At 37.7% G+C, this 20,041-nt stretch overlaps 1 protein-coding gene and 3 long non-coding RNA genes across 4 annotated transcripts; 3 read left to right on the top strand and 1 right to left on the bottom strand.

Moving 5' to 3' along the window:
- Positions 1 to 1,849: 1,849 nt before the first annotated feature.
- On the bottom strand, positions 1,850 to 3,277 carry LOC124456907 (52 kDa repressor of the inhibitor of the protein kinase-like). Its single transcript, XM_047007215.1, has one exon. The coding sequence runs from the start codon at positions 3,275 to 3,277 to the stop codon at positions 1,850 to 1,852; it is 1,428 nt and encodes a 475-aa protein (XP_046863171.1).
- Positions 3,278 to 6,101: 2,824 nt separating this feature from the next.
- On the top strand, positions 6,102 to 7,696 carry LOC124457666. Its single transcript, XR_006952719.1, has 2 exons — positions 6,102 to 6,177; positions 7,286 to 7,696. It is a non-coding gene; the product is annotated as an uncharacterized LOC124457666 (long non-coding RNA).
- On the top strand, positions 6,578 to 7,164 carry LOC124457665. The gene is made up of 2 exons (XR_006952718.1): positions 6,578 to 6,851; positions 6,926 to 7,164. It is a non-coding gene; the product is annotated as an uncharacterized LOC124457665 (long non-coding RNA).
- An 11,272-nt stretch (positions 7,697 to 18,968) lies between the features above and the next one.
- On the top strand, positions 18,969 to 19,768 carry LOC124458172. Its single transcript, XR_006953050.1, has 3 exons — positions 18,969 to 19,047; positions 19,144 to 19,457; positions 19,566 to 19,768. It is a non-coding gene; the product is annotated as an uncharacterized LOC124458172 (long non-coding RNA).
- Positions 19,769 to 20,041: the final 273 nt, after the last annotated feature.

Raw genomic sequence — 20,041 nt, 5'->3', positions numbered from 1 at the left:
TCAACATATGAAAATATTTACAGATAAATGTTGCAGTATAAATTTTCATGCAACCACCTTAAGTTATAAACTTATAATCCAGGCTGGAAAATATGTCGTTTTTCGACGATTGTGTAAAATATTATATAAAATATTATATCAGGGGCGGATCCAGCAATTTTCGTGACTGATGCAGTACTGCGAGCGCCGAAGGCGCGAGTCCTCTAGGGGGGTCCGGGGGCATGCTCCCCCGTAAAATTTTGAATTTTAGACCCTCGGAAATGTGATTTCCCGCATTTTGACGTTAAAATTTGCAAAAACCTTGGCTTTACTTAGTTAATTAAGTTTTCGTAAATTTCAATAATTTAAAATGAAAATTTTCACTATTAAACAATTTCATCTTTATTATCAGCTTTCTCAAGTTTCATACCTTCTCAACAACTTTCAATCACGAGGGTATCATTCCAATACACGAGTGATTTTAAAAAGGGAGAAGCATGGCATATTTTTTTTTGTGAAAAGCAAAGAAACTATTTCACAGCACAAAATAATCATGAGCACTTCTTATATCAAACAAATGAAGCAAACGTTTTTGACCACATTCTTCTAACAGTAGTAAAAGTGATGTGAAAAGAAGGCAAGGACAACTAATGACGTTATTCTCCTATTTGCATTGATATTTCATACCACTCCTCCAACAGCAGCAGGAAAAGGAACGTAGATATAGCATAGAAATGTTCACGATGTAATCATCGTACTAAAGGCAGGCAACAAGTAATAATAAATGTTATTCTTCTTATTTCGTTGATAATATCACTCCTCCAACAACAACAGAAAAAGATACGTAGATATAGCAAAGAAATGTTCAAGATGTAATCATCGTACCAAAGGCAGGCAACAAGTGATGATAAATGTCATTCTTCTTCTTTCATTGACAATATCACTCCTCCAACAACAGCAAGAAAAAGATACGTAGATATAGCAAAGAAATGTTCAAGATGTAATCATCGTACCAAAGGCAGGCAACAAGTGATGATAAATGTCATTCTTCTTCTTTCATTGACAATATCACTCCTCCAACAACAGCAAGAAAAAGATACGTAGATATAGCAAAGAAATGTTCAAGATGTAATCATCGTATTAAAGGCAGGCAACAAGTAATAATAAATGTTATTCTTTTTTTTTCGTTGGTAATACCACTCCTATAATCCAATGCATTGTAAATCACAGCATAGGCATCAAGAATTCCGTCAAGAGATTTTATTCCCTCTACCTAACAAGTTGTGGATGGTGACTTCAACTTTTGAATTTTAAGCCATATTCGATCATTTTTTCGCTAAGATACTGCGAAACCCAACATGTTTTTTACTGGCAAAAGTGAGCAAGCTTTGGCAACCACCAAGATTAGCCGATGACTGGATTAGAAAAGCCAAAGTTATCAATCATCATTTATAACATCACGCAAGATAATTCTCCTTGGATGTTTTTTTGCAAATAAATCGATAACCTCGTCAATATCAAGCGGGATTTCGCGATGGACATTTAACATAGCTAAAGCACTTAATCGACTTTCTGACATGGAATTTCGCAAATATGTTTTAAGTCGTCTTAGGGTAGAAACGGATCGTTCACATGTACAAGTAGTTACTGGAATTGTTGCGAATATTAGAAAACCAGTTAATATGTTAGGAAAAGTGGCCTTGTCTGCAAACTTCAAAACATCGCCGAGGTTAGACGGCAAGCTATCTTTAGATAAACGACATTTTTCAAACCACATTTCAAGCTCGGTGGGAAGAAGACGAGGCTGGGGCAGGTCGTCTTTATATTTGTTAAGAAACTGAGAAAATCTTTCTTTCCATCCCTCTGGATTCTACAAAACATTTTTTGGCATTCCATATGTGGCATCCAAAATGTTTAAGTTTCTTTCAGAAAAGCGTTTTTTAATTTCCGAAATAAGATGATCCAGGAAAGGAATGGACACAACCCTACGATAATACTCCAAAATGGACTCTGCTGGAGTATTGGGTCTGTGACTCTGTAAACGAGTTGTTCGTGGCTTAGAAGGAAGAGTACCAACAGCTTCAGCAAGGTCAGCAGCATTCTTGAACCACGTTTCATGCTTTCTTTCAATATCAGATCGGAACCTCTCCAACATAACGAACAAAAGAGAAACCTTTTCACGAGCTGCATTTGCATCTAGACTAGAATCTTGTAACTGAACAGTAAGTGGTCTGGTTATCTCCAGAAAGCCGGAAACAATTACAAGGACCAAAATAAACTGAAAATTGACGATGCTGTGATAGAGACCGTTAGCTTTTTCAGTTGATCCGTCATTCCAGTGCCCGTCAACATTATCCTTGATTTCGTCTAAACATTGAACAATAGCCGGGAAAGCTTCGATAAAATTTAATAAACCGTCAATCCTTGCCACCCACCTGGTCTTACAAACGTCGATAATAACTTTGTGACGGCAGTTGGGCAGTTCTTTCTTAATTATCTTCTTTAGCAAATCAAAACGTTTTGGGGAAAATCGAAAGAACTCGGACGTCACACGAACTGCATCCATCATATTTCGTACGAACTGTTCTTTACAAGATGATGCAATACAAAGATTAAGAATATGCGAATTACAATGCACATACACTGCTTTCTCTTGAATAGCCATTATTCGGGCTGCTGCACCAGAATATTTACCGGCCATATTCCCTGCTCCATCATAGCCTTGACCACGACAATAATCAATTGACAATTTTAAACGTTTAAGGTGTTTTAAAATTGCATTAGCTACTGCTTCACCAGATAGGCCCTGTGTGCATGGAATGAATCCAAGGAAATCTTCACGAATTAAGAACTGCTTGTCCACAAAGCGAATAACCAAAGACATCTGTTCGATATTTGCACAATCTGTGGCTTCATCCATCAAGATAGAAAAATACTTTGCATGTTTAACCTCGTCAACTATTCTAGATGATAGCATGTCTCCACAAATTTCGATCAACTGATTCTCTGTTGTCTTTGATCTATAAGTCGCATTACGTGGAGCAGCGTCGAGATAATCATTTAAAGAAGAATTTCCACACCTGGCACCATATTTTAAAATTTCTTGGAAGTTACCAGTGTTCACATTGGCCTGTTCAATGAATTTAGAATCATCTCTGTGTCCTCTTAATGCGATGTTTTGCCGACCACAAAGTAAAATAGCATCAACTAAAGGTCGCAATCTTTCCCTGTTTTTCTTGATTTGATCATGTCGAATTGAATTAAGCTGACAGTCGATGGGCACAGACCTTTGCTCCATTGCCTCTTTAAAATGAGAGAAACGAATGGTGGCTGTTTTGTGTACTTGCGATTTCTTATTATGATCACGAAATCGCTGCAAAGCTACGTTCCATGTTTTAAAAGGTTCTTTAAATAGTTGTTTTAGTTTAGAAGCATTGTGAGTGGACTCGCCCCCAAAAAGAACACAATTTAAACAGAAAGCACCATCAACTCTGGCAGAGTATGCTAACCACGAAAATTCGGTCATGTTTAACCAGTCATATTGAAACTTTCTTCGACCACTACCTTTAATGATGGTTACAGGGAAATCGTAAGTTGACTCGGGTTTCCAGAGATTACAAATCAAAGCGTATTTATCTTGGTCAGTCAAAGGAGCAGACAAATTCACGAAGTTTGAAATATCGTAGCGATATCCAGTAACAACATCTAAAGCATGGGAGTTTGAAGTGTTTGAGGATACTATTTCCACTACAGAAGGCACAATTCTCCTTTCGAACAGTGTTTTAGTGGTGGGCTCCTCCAATATCTTTCTTCTTTTTGTCATGACTTGGTCAAGAGAAGTTTGCTTGAACTTTTTTGAACTGGCTGGTTTGACACTTATTTGTGTTTCCTTATGTGGTGAGACATCTTGGAAAGCTGACAGGGACTCGTTAGCGTTTTAATGAAACTGGTGGACAAGATTTCAGGAAAATACATATTTAGGAGATAAGGAGTAAAAATAGTGCTTCATCACTAATGCAAATGTTGGATTTTTGCGACAGAGAGGTACATAATGATTGTTTGCTTTTGGGGCATTCTTCTTTTCTAAATAGTCCACTGGTTGAAATGCACAACGAAAGATGTGTATTTTGTCAGTCTCTTTTGCCAATTCAAACATCTCCCTTGGTTGGATAGTGCAATTAAACATAATTGAAAGAGAATCCATAACATCAGAAGAAGAAATGGGATAATAAGACTCAATAGGAAGTCTGATGACGCTTGACAATGACATCAAACACAGGAAAGATGAATAAACTTGATCATTAGCATTTCTACAAAGTTCTTCAAAAATAGCCTTTTCTGATCTTTTTATCAAAACATTCAAGTGCAGCATCAGATAGACACATAGCAAATGCATTTTCCTTACAACTAAACGCACCTTGCTTATGCTGCTGTTCAATCAAAGGATGGGAAGAATAATAAGGTATATTCATAAACAATTCTATGCTTGTAAGGCATCGAAGAGTGGTGGCTAAGGTTTCATCACCACACATTGCAATGGAGCATGAATTATAAAGACAATTACCATCACCAGAAGTCCTATATTTTGATATAACAATGGAATAAGTGCAAATTATCAAATGACATAGAAATAAAACATTATGTTTTACAGAGTTTATAAGTTATGACAGCAATACATTAACTGCAATAATTTTACAGGGAAGACACATGATATGTATCTGCATCAAAATTACGTCCTTTAAATCTATGCCTGCATTATAAATATAACCACAATCATTACTTAGATTAAAATATCAGCATTTATCTAAATAACCTATCCATATAGTAGAAGCCGTAAAGACATAAGCAAATCCAGGAATGAGTCATTTCACATTAAAACTTAAATTTCAAATGCTCTTGGGTTTGTCCATACCACCACCACATATGTGGAAGTGACAAACAAATGTATTTAAATACAAATGATACAAACCACACAATATAAATAATATTAAATACAACATTAAAGGCATGTGCATTAAGAAGTCATAGAGCCTTTGAGTCTGCAGATTACAGATCTACTGTGCAAATTTATTTGCAAAATTGACACAATAACAATTTATTTGCACAGTTGCATACAGTACATCACAAAGTCTAGTCAATTATAAAATTTGTCGAATTTTTCTAGTGAAATCCAGTGTGGCACGTATTACTTATTAACTTACTAACTTTATTGGGAAGTGATTTATGCAGCGTAATTCCTGACTTCGAGGGAACTGCAGTTTTGAAAATTGACATATATGAACATGCTGTATGTCGCCTACTCGTTTTACTCAGTTTGGCTGCAATAATTCTCTCGCATTCTTGCCGAAGTGATGAAATCCCACTCATTCTTGCCTTTTCGTCATAGGAAGGCGGTTTATTCAACAAACTGCGCAGTTGCTTTAACGTATCGTAAGATGACATTTTGAATGTTTCCAAATTAGCACAATTAAGTTGTCCATACACCAAAATTAAGTCATAAAAGCAAATTACGCAATTGTATCGAACTGTTGCCACTGTCACTGTTGCTGTGATTTGTGATATGATTGGTTAAGCAACGCTCGACTGTTGCCACAATTAGCAATGTGATTGGGTTAGCACGTCTGGCTGTAGCCAAAGCTCGCTAAATTAAGCAACAAACTGTTGCCGATTTCATCATAATCCATTCAGTGTGATTTTGAACGATGCGATCGCGTTTAGATGATTTATAGGCACATACTTCATGTTAGTCTTTGTATAACCTTAATTTAACGAAGTACAACTTGCACTACGCATGAATGCAAAATTGCGAACCCCATAAATCGTTTTATGCAATTTTTATGGGACTGATATTTTTTGCAAAATTCTGACTGTTGCCTTTGCAACGTTTGCAACAGTCTAAATCCCCCCCTGTTGTGTAAAATATTAGATTGTGTAAAATATTATATTGTGTAAAATATTAGATTGTGTAAAATATTATATTGTGTAAAATATTATATTACAAAGAAAAGGGCGGTTTGCTGGGTGGAAAATAGTGCTAACCGTCAAAAATATGGCGGTAATGGCGGATTTTGGTTGTCAAAACTTCCGCTTTAAAAATTTTTTTCAATATTCACTCCCTCCTGATTTATATGTTTTTACGTAAACATGGCGTTGAATTATTACGGCACATGTAGATTGATATTACGAATAAAATTCAAGGTAAGAAAGTTTGAATATTTTCGATAGAAATCAGTAAAGTTGTTTTGAATTTTGAGATGTAATCGTGTCGGTTATATAGCTGGTGATTAAAACCTGCAAAAATCAAAGATGTCAATATTTAACGTTTTTTAAAAACACCAATACTCACCTTAACTACAAATGTTGGTAAATATTTTCTTTTATCTGCCTTTCATGATTAAATTGATTGGTCATAATTTAAAATTTGGGCAAATACCTATTATCAAACGGCTCATGACATGTTTTTATAAAATAAAACCATTTAAAGATGGATTTCAAAATGGCAAATACCATGGTGAATGGTGATAATAACAATGTAATAGTTCTTAAAAGAACAGTTTTAACCAGAACACTAATCCAACAATTCAAAGGAACCGTTTTTTACAGCTAGAAAGAGGCACTATGCATTTCGGCAGACTACTCGTAAATAAAACCATTGTTCTCACGATATAACTTACTTAGAGTGCGAGCACTGTGGTGAAGTATAATGCAAACAAAAAACAGGTGCCTTTAACGGATATTAGCCTCAAGTAAACCAATAAACTTACTCTAAACTTGAATTTTTTTTAGATTTATTAAGTGAATAAGATTTACATTCGATATACGGCTTGTCTGTATACAACTATTTAGTGAAAATTGTGAATTTCTGCAAAAAGGTAAAAGCAATCCATATAATAATATGTATGTATTAAATGCTGTGTCAATGTTGGTCTGTATCTTATTATAACAGGGTGCTGTTAAAGCAGTTGTACCAAGTATAATCAAAGGAAATTGAAAAAGAAAATGAACTTGCCAAGGTAGAAATGAATCCAATGTATATTAAAAGAAATATGTAAAAATATAAATAAAATAAATTGTAATATCCAATAAAATATAATAAGCAAATATAGTAATAACACAATGAACACAATTAACGTTGTTTTTCAATAAACTACATTAATTTGCCTTTAAATTGGCAATTTTTGAAAACATTTGTCACTCTTCTTCGAGTAGACGAAATTTTTCTGGCTAAAATAGGGCATGTTTGTTTGACATGCCCTTTCTTTTTGCAATATCGACACATCATTCCTAAAAAATATTAATGTTTCAGATTGTTATATTAACAACAAGAGTCTATACTACAAAAATGTGAACCTACTTGCTCTGCATTCAGTTATGTGGTGGCCAAAAAGACCACACTTCTGACATCTGCCTATGGAAATTGAAAAAATTGTAACTCTTACAACAAAGTATTTAACAAATTATGATATTATGTACCATACCATGAAATTTGTTTCTTCTATCTGTAATGTAACAAAGGTAATACAATGTTAAAATATTATTAATAAAGTAGGGTCATAAAAAATTTTATATTTCAAAACATTTTAAACATATTCTGTAGAAAAATATTAATGTCATACGTTGGGATGGACCACCATCAGTCCCCACCACACTTGTAGTGTTTTCCTCTTCATGTGCTGCAATTGGAAAATATTGTCTATTAAAATATAAGTTATTACAACAAAGTCTTCAATGAATTGCAATATAAAGTAAATGGTTTGAACCCGGGAGTATCGTTACATGTTTGTGAATGTAGATCGTCCAGGTTGGTATAGTCCTGAGAAGGACTGTTTTTGTTGATGAAGACTGACGTTTTGACAACCTTAGCGGTAGACATCTTCAGAGTCAAATGACTCTCAAGATGTAGGGTTAAAAATATTCAGTATATATTCAGTAAATATTCAGTAAATCAATTAGGGTTAAAATATTCAGTAGAAAAAGATTAATGTCATACTTTGGGATGGACCACCACCAGTCCCCACCATACTGAGGCTTGAGGCCTGAAACTTTTGACGCTAAACTTTTCTAAACATTGAAAGGGCGAGAAGGCAAGGGAAAAGCACGCAAAATAAAAACAATCCAAAGTAACGATTTCCCCACCATTACGCGTACATGTATAACTATAATCCAAATGCTGTCATAAAAAGTTATTTTTCTGTCTTAAAAAATAATAAGTTATTAATTATCGGTACCAATGTATTAAAATTTCATCATATAAATAATATGGATGTAGTTAAAAAAATTCAAATTCATGCCGTCATTCACAAACCTGCTTTATAACTCATTGTCATTAACGACCACTTTTGCGTTAATAGAAAAACTCAGGTTTCACTGATATATATTACTATGTTAGCTACAATGTAAAACTGTTTTACATATTGCAAAGTAACAAATTTTAGATAAATATACCTTGTAACTGTACAACACTATTTCCTACTGGGAAAGTGTCGCCATCTTTATCAAGCTTTCCCAGCGTTTCGTCCATTTTTGACACGTCATTGTTAGAAAGCAGACCAGTGTCGTCAATCAATTCTTCACCTATAAAATAGAGTAATTCTTTGTAGCAATTCTCTGTCAGCACAGGAATACACATATCATTGAGCACAGAGATAAATTTAGAGAAAGAGGTAGCAATTTCCCTGCAAAATACTATATACCAAAGCAAGAGCAGTTGCGATTAAGTGTAAAAGCTCTGTTAATACATCTCGAATTGATCATGAAAAATCGGACTTTATTCTCAAGCATGATTATAATCATGACGATTTTGGAGTACTATTCCGAAAATTGACCTCCGTCCCAATGTTTTCGGAGCACGAAGAATAATCACAATAACAACTTTGGTTTCTTAAACAATTTCCATTCTTACTCCACAAAGTATCTCGTTTCTCCCCCCTTGTCTCGCCCCTCTCACTTCCGTTCTCTGCTCTCTCTACTTCCGTTCCACTCATGTTGTCTGCATTGTTCCCTATCTTCCCCGACGTACTCGAATATACAATTGAAACCCAACACAACTTCAACATAATTTGCAACACCCTCCCCCACATGTGACTACGAGTGAGTCACATGTTATATCACTTTGTCTCGAAGTTTATTTCATTCCTGTTCCATTAGCTCCTGATTTATCGCCTCCGCAACCGCAGCAGCTTGTTGTCTTGGTCTGAATTCTTTGGCGTTCACTCGCAACTTCTTTTGATGGTTGCTGACGTCACATTGTAATTCTAAAGGATAGATCAGTTGGATTGGCCTCTCAAGAGATATTTTTCCACACTGAAGTTTGACTCCTCTCACAACTCCATCCCTTCCGCGGATCAACATCGTTACCTTTCCGATCTTCCACATATTTCTATTTTTCTCATCACCCTTAATTAAAACGATATCTTCCTCTTTCGGATGAGACTCCGTTGCTGATTTGTTAACTTGATTGCGTTGACGTAGACTTGTTAAATATTCTCGCTGCCATCTGTTTGACAATTGGGTTTTGATTTTGTACAAATACTTTGCTCGCTTCCGTAATTCACCGTCCTTAATGTGATGACTCTTAACCTCATGGATGACATTCGTCTGTTGCAGTGCGAACAAAGATGGCGTCAGTACGGGGAGCTCAACACCATCCTCTACATAGCTCAGTGGTCGATTACTCCTACAAATTTCTACGTCGAGAACAACTTCTGCCAGTTCATCGAATTTCAGAAGTCCTTTACCAACGACTTTGTAAAATGATGATTTGAATACACCGATCAATTGCTCAAACTGGCCTCCCCACCAGGATGCGCGGAACAGATTGAATCTCCATTTAATGCTATATTTACTGAGCTCGCTGTGAAAACTCTCGTCTTGCATTGCTCTCTTTAACCATGCCACTGCAGCTTGGAACGTTTTCGCATTGTCCAAATAGATCAGCGAAGGACGACCTCGCCTTGCTATGAGCCGTTTTAGACTTTGCACGAACGAAGTTGTCTCAAGACTCTTCAACATTTCAAGATAGACTCCTCGCGTCAAACTACAGGAAAAGAGCACTAAATAGGCTTTTCCTTATTGATTTTTCTTGACTTTATACTTAATCGGACCGGCGAAATTGACAACAATAACTTTATACGGTGTGGTTCCTTTTGTTCGAGTCTTTGGTAAAGGAGCATGTATTGGAGCTTGATACGGTTTGGTCCTGGATCTCTAGCATCTGTAGCATCTCTTCCTTTGCTTTTTGACTAGTCGACGAAGCCGAGGAACACAATACCTTTCATGGACCTTTGCCATCGTAAGTATAACTCCCCCATGGAGTGTTTCCAAATGTGAATCTTCCACTAACTTCACGGTGAATAGAGCGTCATCTGGCAAGTAAATAGGGAACTCTCCTTATATCGGACCGTGACATCTTAAAATCTTGTCATCGTCGGTCGTATATTTAACTGAATCAGATCCGTTTGAGACTTTGGGTTTTCTGCGACTCCGCTTGTACCATTTTTATCCATGACATGTTTTGCTCTTCCACTTCTTCAAATGTCAGTGGCCCGTGCCTTATATCATCGCTGTTTTGTCGAGCATTATCAATAAATCGTTTCACCCACGCCTCAATACGAATCGCCTTCCGCAATGGATGTTTTTCAAGAACATCACTCAATATTGCAAAGTCTGACCGCTGAATAGCCGTGCTCAAAACTACTCTCATCGCCTTTGCTTCACGTTGGGAGCCAATCGACGGTTTGACTGTAAGATCTGGTAGCCAAAGACTACGCTCTGATAGCCAGGCAGGACCTTTCATCCACATCTCGGTCAGTTTGCCACCTCTGCTTCCGAGGTCGGCCGGATTGTCGGTTGTTGGCACATAATGCCACACGATCTCATTAGAATCTCGGATTTTTGCCACTCGATGCGACACGAATTGTTTATAATCACCCTCTCCTTTAATCGACCATAATGCTACAGTACTATCTGACCAGCAGTGTTTTCTGTGTGGAATGTGTCTCAGCGCATTGATAGCATTGGAGACCAAATTTGCGGCCATATGACTTACAACAAGCTCTAACCTCGGGATAGTCAGTCTTCTTTTGGCAAGTCTTGATTTCGCTGCCAGTAATTCCTGAGTAACTCAGATGGTTGTTTAGCGACCGTGTAGACGACTGCGCACAAACCTTCACCGCTGGCATCCCCAAATCCATGAATCTCTAAACTACAGACGGGTTCTTGGAACGACAGAACCGCTCTTGGCACGGTCACTTCGCTTGGTAAGGTGTTTTCCCACTTCTCCCAGCTCTGCTTCAATTTACCAATTAATTCTGCGTCCCAAGGTAATTTCAGGTCACACACCTCTCGATAGATTTGTTTGCCTTGCAAAAGCAGAGGGGATGCAATTCCCATTGGATCATAAATCTTCGCTAGTCGACTTAAAATGTTGCGCTTCGTTGGCAATTTCCCACAATGTCTTATTTGTACACTTAACGTATCTTTCTCTTTATTCCACGTTGTACCCAGGATCTTCGTCTCCGTTGGTTGCACCCCAAATTGTTGTTTGGCAGCTGTTTGCTCTTCATGAGTTTTGTTAACACTACCTTCATCCAACTCCTTTGCATTTGACGCCCACTTATGAAGGATAAAGGTTGCGTCACCCAGAATGTCAATAGCTACCAATAACCTTTTTCGTGCTTCATCCACAGTGCATCCTGCTGAAATGATGTCATCAACGTACAGACACCTTTTCAGAGCCTCAACTGCGTCTTGAGCTTTGCTTTTCCAGTGATCCAAATGCGTTTCAAGAACTCCCCTAAGTAGGAATGGAGACGAAACCAATCCAAACAATACTCTCGTGAACCGTAGTACTTCTACCTCAGCCTGTGGATTTGGTCGCCAGTGAAATCTTAAAGAATCCCGTTCACTTTCGCGTACACGAATTTGGAGAAATGCCTTTTGAATATCCCCAGTGATTGCAACAGGAAAACTTCACGCTCTTACCAGCACTTCCCACAGCTTGTTATTTAGCGAAGGTCCCGCGTACAGGCATTCGTTTCAAGAAGGACTTTCTGGTGAAGCTTTTGCTGATGCATTGTACACCACTCTCAGTTTTGTGGACTGCGCTGACTCACGTACGACTTCTTTGTGAGGTATGTAGAATTCATTACCTTTTGCTACGTTAGTTGCTGGTTCAACTATGCCATTGTGATTTTGGTCTTGGATTTCTGCGTTGTAATCTTTAGTTAATTTCTTTCGCTTTAGTCGTCGCTCTAAAGATTCCAACCTTCTGATGCTTCCTGTTTTGTTCGATAGGAGAGGTGGATGATTTCCGCGCCATGGAAGACCGGTCTCGTACCAGCCCTCCGGTGATCGCGTTAATTGCTCTTTGAATTCGTTATACACCATTGATTGCTCGTGTTCAGCAGTGTCTGCTGGGCCCAGCACATCCAACCTGCAGAGATCTTCATAATCCTTCAGGGAAATTTGGGTAAGCAACATCCTTTTACTGTTTGGTTCCACACCAGGGCTCATGGCAAACCATCCGAGTTTTGTTTTTTCTGCAATTGGTTGCCCCTCAGTTCCCACTAGAGGATTTGTGCGAGTTTTTATCCGTGCATATTCCCCGCTTCCCAAAACGATATGTACAGGTAATTGAGCTTTTCGATCATTATTAACAAATTTTGCATTCTTCAGGTGTTCAAACTTTCTTTGTAAGTTTTCATAGTGTGGATTGTCCACTGTGAGTAACTCTTCTTTCTCCACCTTGATCAACTTCACCTTCATTGAATAATCACTGTCTATTGCTTCAACTACTCCTTGATAGATTTCCAGTCTTGTTGTTTTTGAAGTCAAAAGCATGTCAACTTAAGTGGTTTGTGTCTCAATTGGTTTCACCCTCAGCATAGATGCAAGTTTACCAGATATGTATGAACTTCCAGCCCCAGAATCGATCAATGCACGACATGTAATTCCATTTATCTTGACAACAAGAATGGGGAAAATTCCTTCACCAGTACATCCATCTGTAGTCAACACAGTCTGACCTGTTTTTGGTGTTTCTTCTCGATTGGCGACATCACATATGCTCGTATGGTGTCGTTTGTGAGAATTTATGCATGATGACTTGCTGGGGCAAGCGTTAGCACGATGCTGTCCTGCTGTACAGTTGAAACAAAGTTTCTTTTTGACTAAAATTGCTCTTCTCTCCTTGACAGCACTGATTACTTTATATTCCCCCGACTTATGATTTCCTTCACAGTAAGCAACCCCCTTTTCTTTGGTATGAAAGACTTTCTCTGACCTTCTAGATTTCCATCCAGGTGTGTCTGACTCTTTCTCACAGACTGGATTTCGTCTGGTCCACTGTCTGACTGCTTCAGTAAGCTTGGAAAAGTCCCAACTTTCCCATTCTGGATCATTTCTAACAAGGTCCCCACGTATGGCTGGGAGTTTGTCTAGAGTCATGGAAACATTTCCTTGGACATCTTTCAGTTTACCCAGCGTTTCCAAAGCTTGGACACTGTGATTTAACTTCTCACTAAATTCGGCAACCTTTCTCGGGTTTGCTCCGGAGATACGAGGCAAGTCCATGATCTCTTTTATGTAAGCTTTTATAATTTCCGAATTCTTCCCATACTGATCTATTAAAATTGAATTCGCTCTATTGTATCCTTCGGTGATAAATGGTAATGATTCTACTCGTCGCTTGACTTTGGGCCCAAGGAAACCACACAGATATGTGAATTTGTTGATGGCAGCTATATTGGACTTGTCCACCGTCTTCGTAAATTGTCCCCAAAATCTGGGCCAATCCATGTATTCCCCCTCAAATTTCGTAATATTTATTTTTTGTAATCTCACCGACATACTTTCATCACTTATTTTTGAGTCCCCGGACTTTGAATTTTGAATTTTTGCATTTACTTGAGCCTTGGTTTCTTGAAGCTTTACTTCAAATTTAAGTTGCTCCTCGCGAGGGTGATTTTCCTCTTCTAATTTCCTATTGTTCAGCCAGTGTTGTAGCTTGTTTATGTCGTCTTCGGCTTCGCTTATTTTTGTTTCGATTTCCGCATTCCAATCGCTGATTTCTTCAAGGTCGTCTTCTCTTTCGATTTTCGCTGCTTCTACAGCTCTTTTAAAATTGTCAGCTTCGCTTATAGTTGTTTTGAGTGCGTTCAGTTGTCGTTCGATAGTTTCTCGCTTTCCCGAATCTAATATTTTAGCTGTTCTTTGAGAAGATAACTTAAGTCGAGTTAATTTTATATTGAGTTTTGCTTCGTCGTTCGCCATGTTTGTATGGGACGCGTAATATCTCGTACGAAATTTTCACAATTTATCACAATAACAATCCTTCGTCGGTAGGTGCCACGTATTCCGAAAATTGACCTCCGTCCCAATGTTTTCGGAACACGAAGAGTAATCGCAATAACAACTTTGGTTTCTTAAACAATTTCCATTCTTACTCCTCAAAGTATCTCGCTTCTCCCCCTTTGTCTCGCCCCTCTCACTTACATTCTCTGCTCTCTCTACTTCCGTTCCACTCATGCTGTCTGCATTGTTCCCTATCGTCCCCGACGTACTCGAATGTACACCTATGTACACCAAACAGTACATACTTATGTTACTTGGCATCACACCACAATATCTTAAAGATCCACGCACACTAGTGGGTACAATAGGGAAGTTTTTTTCAAAATATTTCACATGCTGTTCGCAGAATGCCTTTCTATGCTGAGGCGACTCAGTGCATACATTGGGATAGTTCAGCAGTGGAATACCTTTTACAAAATTCTGAAAACAAATATTCATATAATATTATTAAATTAAGAAAAGCGGAGGAGTAATTTTATATCAAAATAAGATAAGTACCTTTCTACGCATCATACAATGAGGAAGCATTAATTTCCATTTTCCATCGGCAACCCAGAGCCTTCCACATCCTATAAGTTTGATTATGAAAATATCTTAGCCTAATGAGAATCACAGCTATTTTCCAATAGAATATATATATAGTTTCCAAACTAATTTTAAAATACAATTGCATCTACCTTATCGCGCTCTTTGGAAGTATCAGAACAATCATCTGATGCATGCTCGTACAAACTTCTCGCCCTAATTTTGTCTACTTTTTCAAGAATTCTAGAAGAGTCCCCATCTTCTTTAAGCAAACCAAAAAAGACCAGTTGCCCCAATTCCCTCAACTCACTCTCCATCTAGCAGACCCAAAATGAAACAGTAACTTGTTTCCCTCCAAAACCTTTACATAAAACGCAAACAATGCTTACCATCAAAAACTGTAACAACGTGATAACAGTAATACAGATCTACAACATATTGTTCTCTTACTGCCATTGTATACTTCAGAAAAACCGTTAAATGATACTAACGAATCTTTCGCATTACCGTATTTGGAATATCCATTAAGCAAATTACAGCGATTGCATCTAAGCGATACTTTCAATCCATCGGTAGTTCCAGAAAGATCGTGTACCTGAACTTTTACCGGCTGATTGTAGCTCACAAGATCATGGTTGTACTTAATACATTTGGAGCATGGAGGTGTAAATACATGCAACTTCCTATCCGTTGTGCAAGGAACTTTCAATTTAGAAGCGGACTATAAAAGAACATTTTCATCTTCTTCTTCTAAATTGGGACGTACCAAAGCCAACACTTCTTCACGTACATTCACGGGGAGTACAAGCAAAGAAGACGCAACATTGGCGGTAGAGCACACAAGAGACAACCCATATTTCAAAACAAGAACAAACAGAATTACATCAACATTTAGATCATTGCAGACTTTCAAATTAATAGATTGGATATCACTTAATATCTTCGACCCCACATATTCTTGATGTAGTTCCTCGTTGATATCTTTTCGCAAATCGTCAACGGATTGACAATTGCTACGCGTGCGCTTCGACATATTTTCAGCTTTTCCTATTCAGAAATGAGTTTCGGCTTTCCCCAGTGATCCAGTGAGAAATGACTTTTAGCTTTTCCCATTCAGAAATCATGGCAAATACAATTATTATGCTTATTGTGCAATCTCGATTGCAATTGGTTAAGAGCCTAGCTACACTGCTAGGCTAAGGTGACACATTATGTAATTGTTCATTAAAAATTGTAAATAAAAGTATAATGACAGACTGTTGTTCGACATTTGCAAGCGTTTTGCAAACTGTTTTCACTCGAATTATTGAGTATTAAGACGTAAAAATAAACGGAATGTGTTAAATTGTTAGTGAGGAGAGTTTTCATCAAGTATTTTCGGGAGAAAGACGAATGCGAACTGCAAACATTTTAGTCGAAGCACCAAAAATTTATGGCTTCCGTACAAAATAGTTTAAAAGCTTCTGCATTTATAAATGAGAGTGTGATCAGTGGCGTAGCTAGCGGTCCCGCTACTCCCGCCCTGCGGGAGTAGAAATTTCCCAAAAAAATAATAAATATTCTATTTGGACATAAGATATACATTATTTCACGAACAATTTGTAATATTATGTTTTATTCGTTCATATTTACGCTTTTATTAGGTGGTTCGTAATCGTAATACAGCAAAATCTCAAGATTTGTTATGTAACCTAGCAACCGCCTTTTCTCGCACATTGCATACTCGCGCGATTCTTCACGTATTCCGCCCATCTTCAGAGGGCGGAACATACAATATAATTCTATATAAAAAGTTTTGAATTCTGGTTGGCTAAGGGACTTGACGCATGCTCAAATCTGCTGTTTTTATAGTCGAACGCCCGCTATTTTAAATTGGCGGAGGTTGTAATTATTCGACCTTTTAATACGAGTACAGCGACTAGTGATTATCAAATTACGTGTCATTGTCGGCATTAATTTTCCATTGTGTTTACTCTCAAATTGCTATTTTGTATTTGTGTATGACACAATGGCTTCAAGTGCGACTGCGATTTGCTCAACTGATGTTTATTTAGTAAATAGCTTATTAGCTAAACCGTTCTCTGCTCGATCGTCGGTCGAACAGAATGTTATCGTTCATGAACGGCCTACTCCTGATTTAACTATCCAAAATAAGGAAGAGCATTTCAGAGAGATTGGTATGAGGCGAAGGACTGGCTGTGTGGCAGTACAACCTTGCAGAAAGTGTTTTGTTGGCCATGTCTAATGTTTTCCCCAAAACATCGCCATCGTGGACTAAGAATGGCTACAACGATATGCGGAGTATTATGTCTGATGCTAAGAAGCATGAAAAATCTAAATCGCATTTGACTGCATTTAAGACATGGAAAACGTATGGAGCTAGTGAACGAATTGATTGTCTTATGTCCCTCGCTAGAAGAAATGAGATTCAGCGTCACAATGAGGAGGTAAGACAAAATCGAGAAATTTTAAAAACTGTTACTGAGGCCGTGCTGTATTTGTCAAAGCAAGAGTTGCCATTTAGAGGTCACAATGAGTCCGAAGGTAGCTTGAACAAAGGTAATTATAGAGAGCTGCTCGAATGTTTTGCTAAGTTTGATTCTGTATTTGAGCGTCGACTGCACAGTAGACTAGCAGAATCTGGTATAGTTGGTGACAGAAGATTTACTGGAGTCTCCCCAGAAATTCAAAATGGTCTTATCAGCTGTCTTGATTCAATTATTGAAGATGAAATCAGAAAGGAAATAAATGATTGCACATTTATGAGTATTCAGGTTGATGAAGCATCTGCTTAAAGCGTCGTTTTCTTGCTTAAAAAGGGTAAAAAGCTATTTAAGAAATAGAATGGGTCAAGGTCGGCTTAGCTCTTTGTGTAGAATATCTATTCACAAAGATATCATTGAAAAGAAAGAGGAATCAGAGGTGTTGCATAACGAGGTGGTTGAAAAATTTGTAGAAAAACCCAGGAGGCTGGCCTTTCTTTATAAATGATGAGTATAGTATGTGTTTTGATATTTGTTCGTATAATACATGGTACTTCATTGAGAAAATTAAGCATAACTTTAAAGAATAAAGCCATCCCTGTCTGCTTGCCTCAATCTAAACAAGTTTAAACTAACAAGTAGAATGCTAAGAAAAATCTCTCTCTATGCACTTTAGAAGTGTCGTATACTATATTATTTTTTGTGCTAATACAAATTTCTTCTGTTTATGCAGGGGCAGTGATGAGTAAATTATGTTTTAGGGGACAATTGTCTCCTGCGTAACGTTTCTCTGAGCCACCTTTAGTACCTTTTTAACTAGTTGCAGTTTCAACGATTGCCACATTAAGAATGCAGCTAACAAAAATGGGTTTTTATAAATTATTGTACAACAAATAATTCGCCCTCGAAATCGCAGGAAATGCTGTTTCCAAGGCTCTGGATTTCAAAATTTTCCGGGGGACCATGCCCCCGGACCCCCCTAGTGGGGTCGCGCCTCCGGCGCGAGATGGATTGGCGGGAGTAACTATTTTTCCTAGCTACGCCACTGAGTGTGATAGTGTGATGTTGTGTGATGTATCACAATATTGCTAGCCAAAGTAGCAAAAAATATATCGCGCATCAGATGAATAAAAAGGCTCGTTCTGTTACTTATAGCTAAAGCGAAATTTTGACCACAGAATATATACTATACAGAAGGGCCACTCTTGTCGGAACCTTTGATGTTTTTGGGGCCGCGCATGCTGCTTCGCGCATCTCGGCCGCCATCTTCCTAGCCAGTCAATTTCTGACAAACAATATAAGGATTGTAAAGAGAAGTACAAATATTTGCCTGTATCTCTTCAATAAGGTTGTAGATTTGTTCCTAGCGAGAGTTTGACAAAATTTGAGATATATTCTATGTCTTTCTTTTTTTACAACTTAATTAAACGTGTTGTAAAGCTCGAAATCTTACATTTTGTTCTGTGACTGTGACCGCTCCTCAGCTTTGTAAACTGCAGTCAATAGAATTTTTCTTATTTTGCCTCGTTAATGACATTAAGTTTGAAATCTCTTGGAATTTTTTACTTACAGTGGTTTGGCACTTTGATGGAGTTTAGAAGTTCAGATGACCTGCATCATAATGTATTGAAAAAGCGTTGAATCTTGACAGTCACTTTCATTTGATTCATCCGAGGTGTATGCGGGTTCATTTATTTTCCTTCTAAAGGTGAGTCACTTTTACGTACTTTTTATCTTTTTTGAACTTGGCGGCTGATAGATTACGATTTGCAAACTTGATGGCATAGTAAATCCTCATTCTTAGAAAGAGTTTGAGGAGATAATCAATTGAAAAATGCGAGCACCGTTCAAATGGGATTGGAGCTTTTTGTAGCTGCTGAAGAATCTTTTTCAAAATACCTACTCTTTTTGTATAAGTGGAGAATTCTGTGACAAATATGTCTTCAATTTTGGTGATATATTCATAAAATGATACTTTTGGTGCAAGGAGAACGCCAAAGCTCTTGTCTGACTCATATGCCTTGAAGTAGCAAAGCAGATTTCTGCTATCATCAAGTTGGTCTGTGACCATAACTGACTCACATATGGAACACTTGTGCTTTTCAAAATATTTCTGGAGTAAGTATCCAGCTACATAAGCAATTGGATTCTCTTTCATTAAATTGTCACCAATCTCCTTTTCCTTGTAATCCCTTGTCTCAACATCGTCAGTTTTTGTGTTTTTAGATGGAGAAATCAAAACAGGAATGCTTTGAGTCAGCTTTGCAGAATTGTGCCAGTAAGTCATCAAAGTCATCATCACAGTTGCCTTGTGATGAATTTAAGAATGAACTAAAAAACAGCTTCCTGAAAGCACGGGTGAACTGGATGGAGGTTGGATTGTCGCTGTTGCCACCCTGCTGACGAATTGCTCCAAAAAAGTTCTCTATTGGGTCAGTATTCAATCTTCTTGTTAGAAGAAACTTGAGCCCATAATTTTGGTGAAGGTTATCCCAAATCTGACAAATCGCATTTATGGTAATTAGCCATCCATTGATGCACTTTACTCTGCCTGTTACATCTTGGCTGCCATGAAAAATCTTGAGATTAGATCGGAAGTGAATAGCTTGCTCATAAAAGTTGAGGTGTGGAGAGGTATTGGTCAATGCACATTTTAAAGACTTTTGTGAATATACTGTTGAAACGTTCACAGAATCAAACAG

Source organism: Xenia sp. Carnegie-2017, unplaced genomic scaffold (genome assembly GCF_021976095.1).
Source record: "Xenia sp. Carnegie-2017 unplaced genomic scaffold, XeniaSp_v1 HiC_scaffold_6, whole genome shotgun sequence".
NCBI lineage: Eukaryota > Metazoa > Cnidaria > Anthozoa > Malacalcyonacea > Xeniidae > Xenia > Xenia sp. Carnegie-2017.
Note: the sequence above shows the minus strand (reverse complement) of the source record. Positions and strands in the feature narration are given on the sequence as shown.

Excerpts from the sequence above, each read along its gene's own strand:
- LOC124456907 (XM_047007215.1), bottom strand. The coding sequence starts at position 3,277 with ATGGAGCAAAGGTCTGTGCCCATCGACTGTCAGCTTAATTCAATTCGA.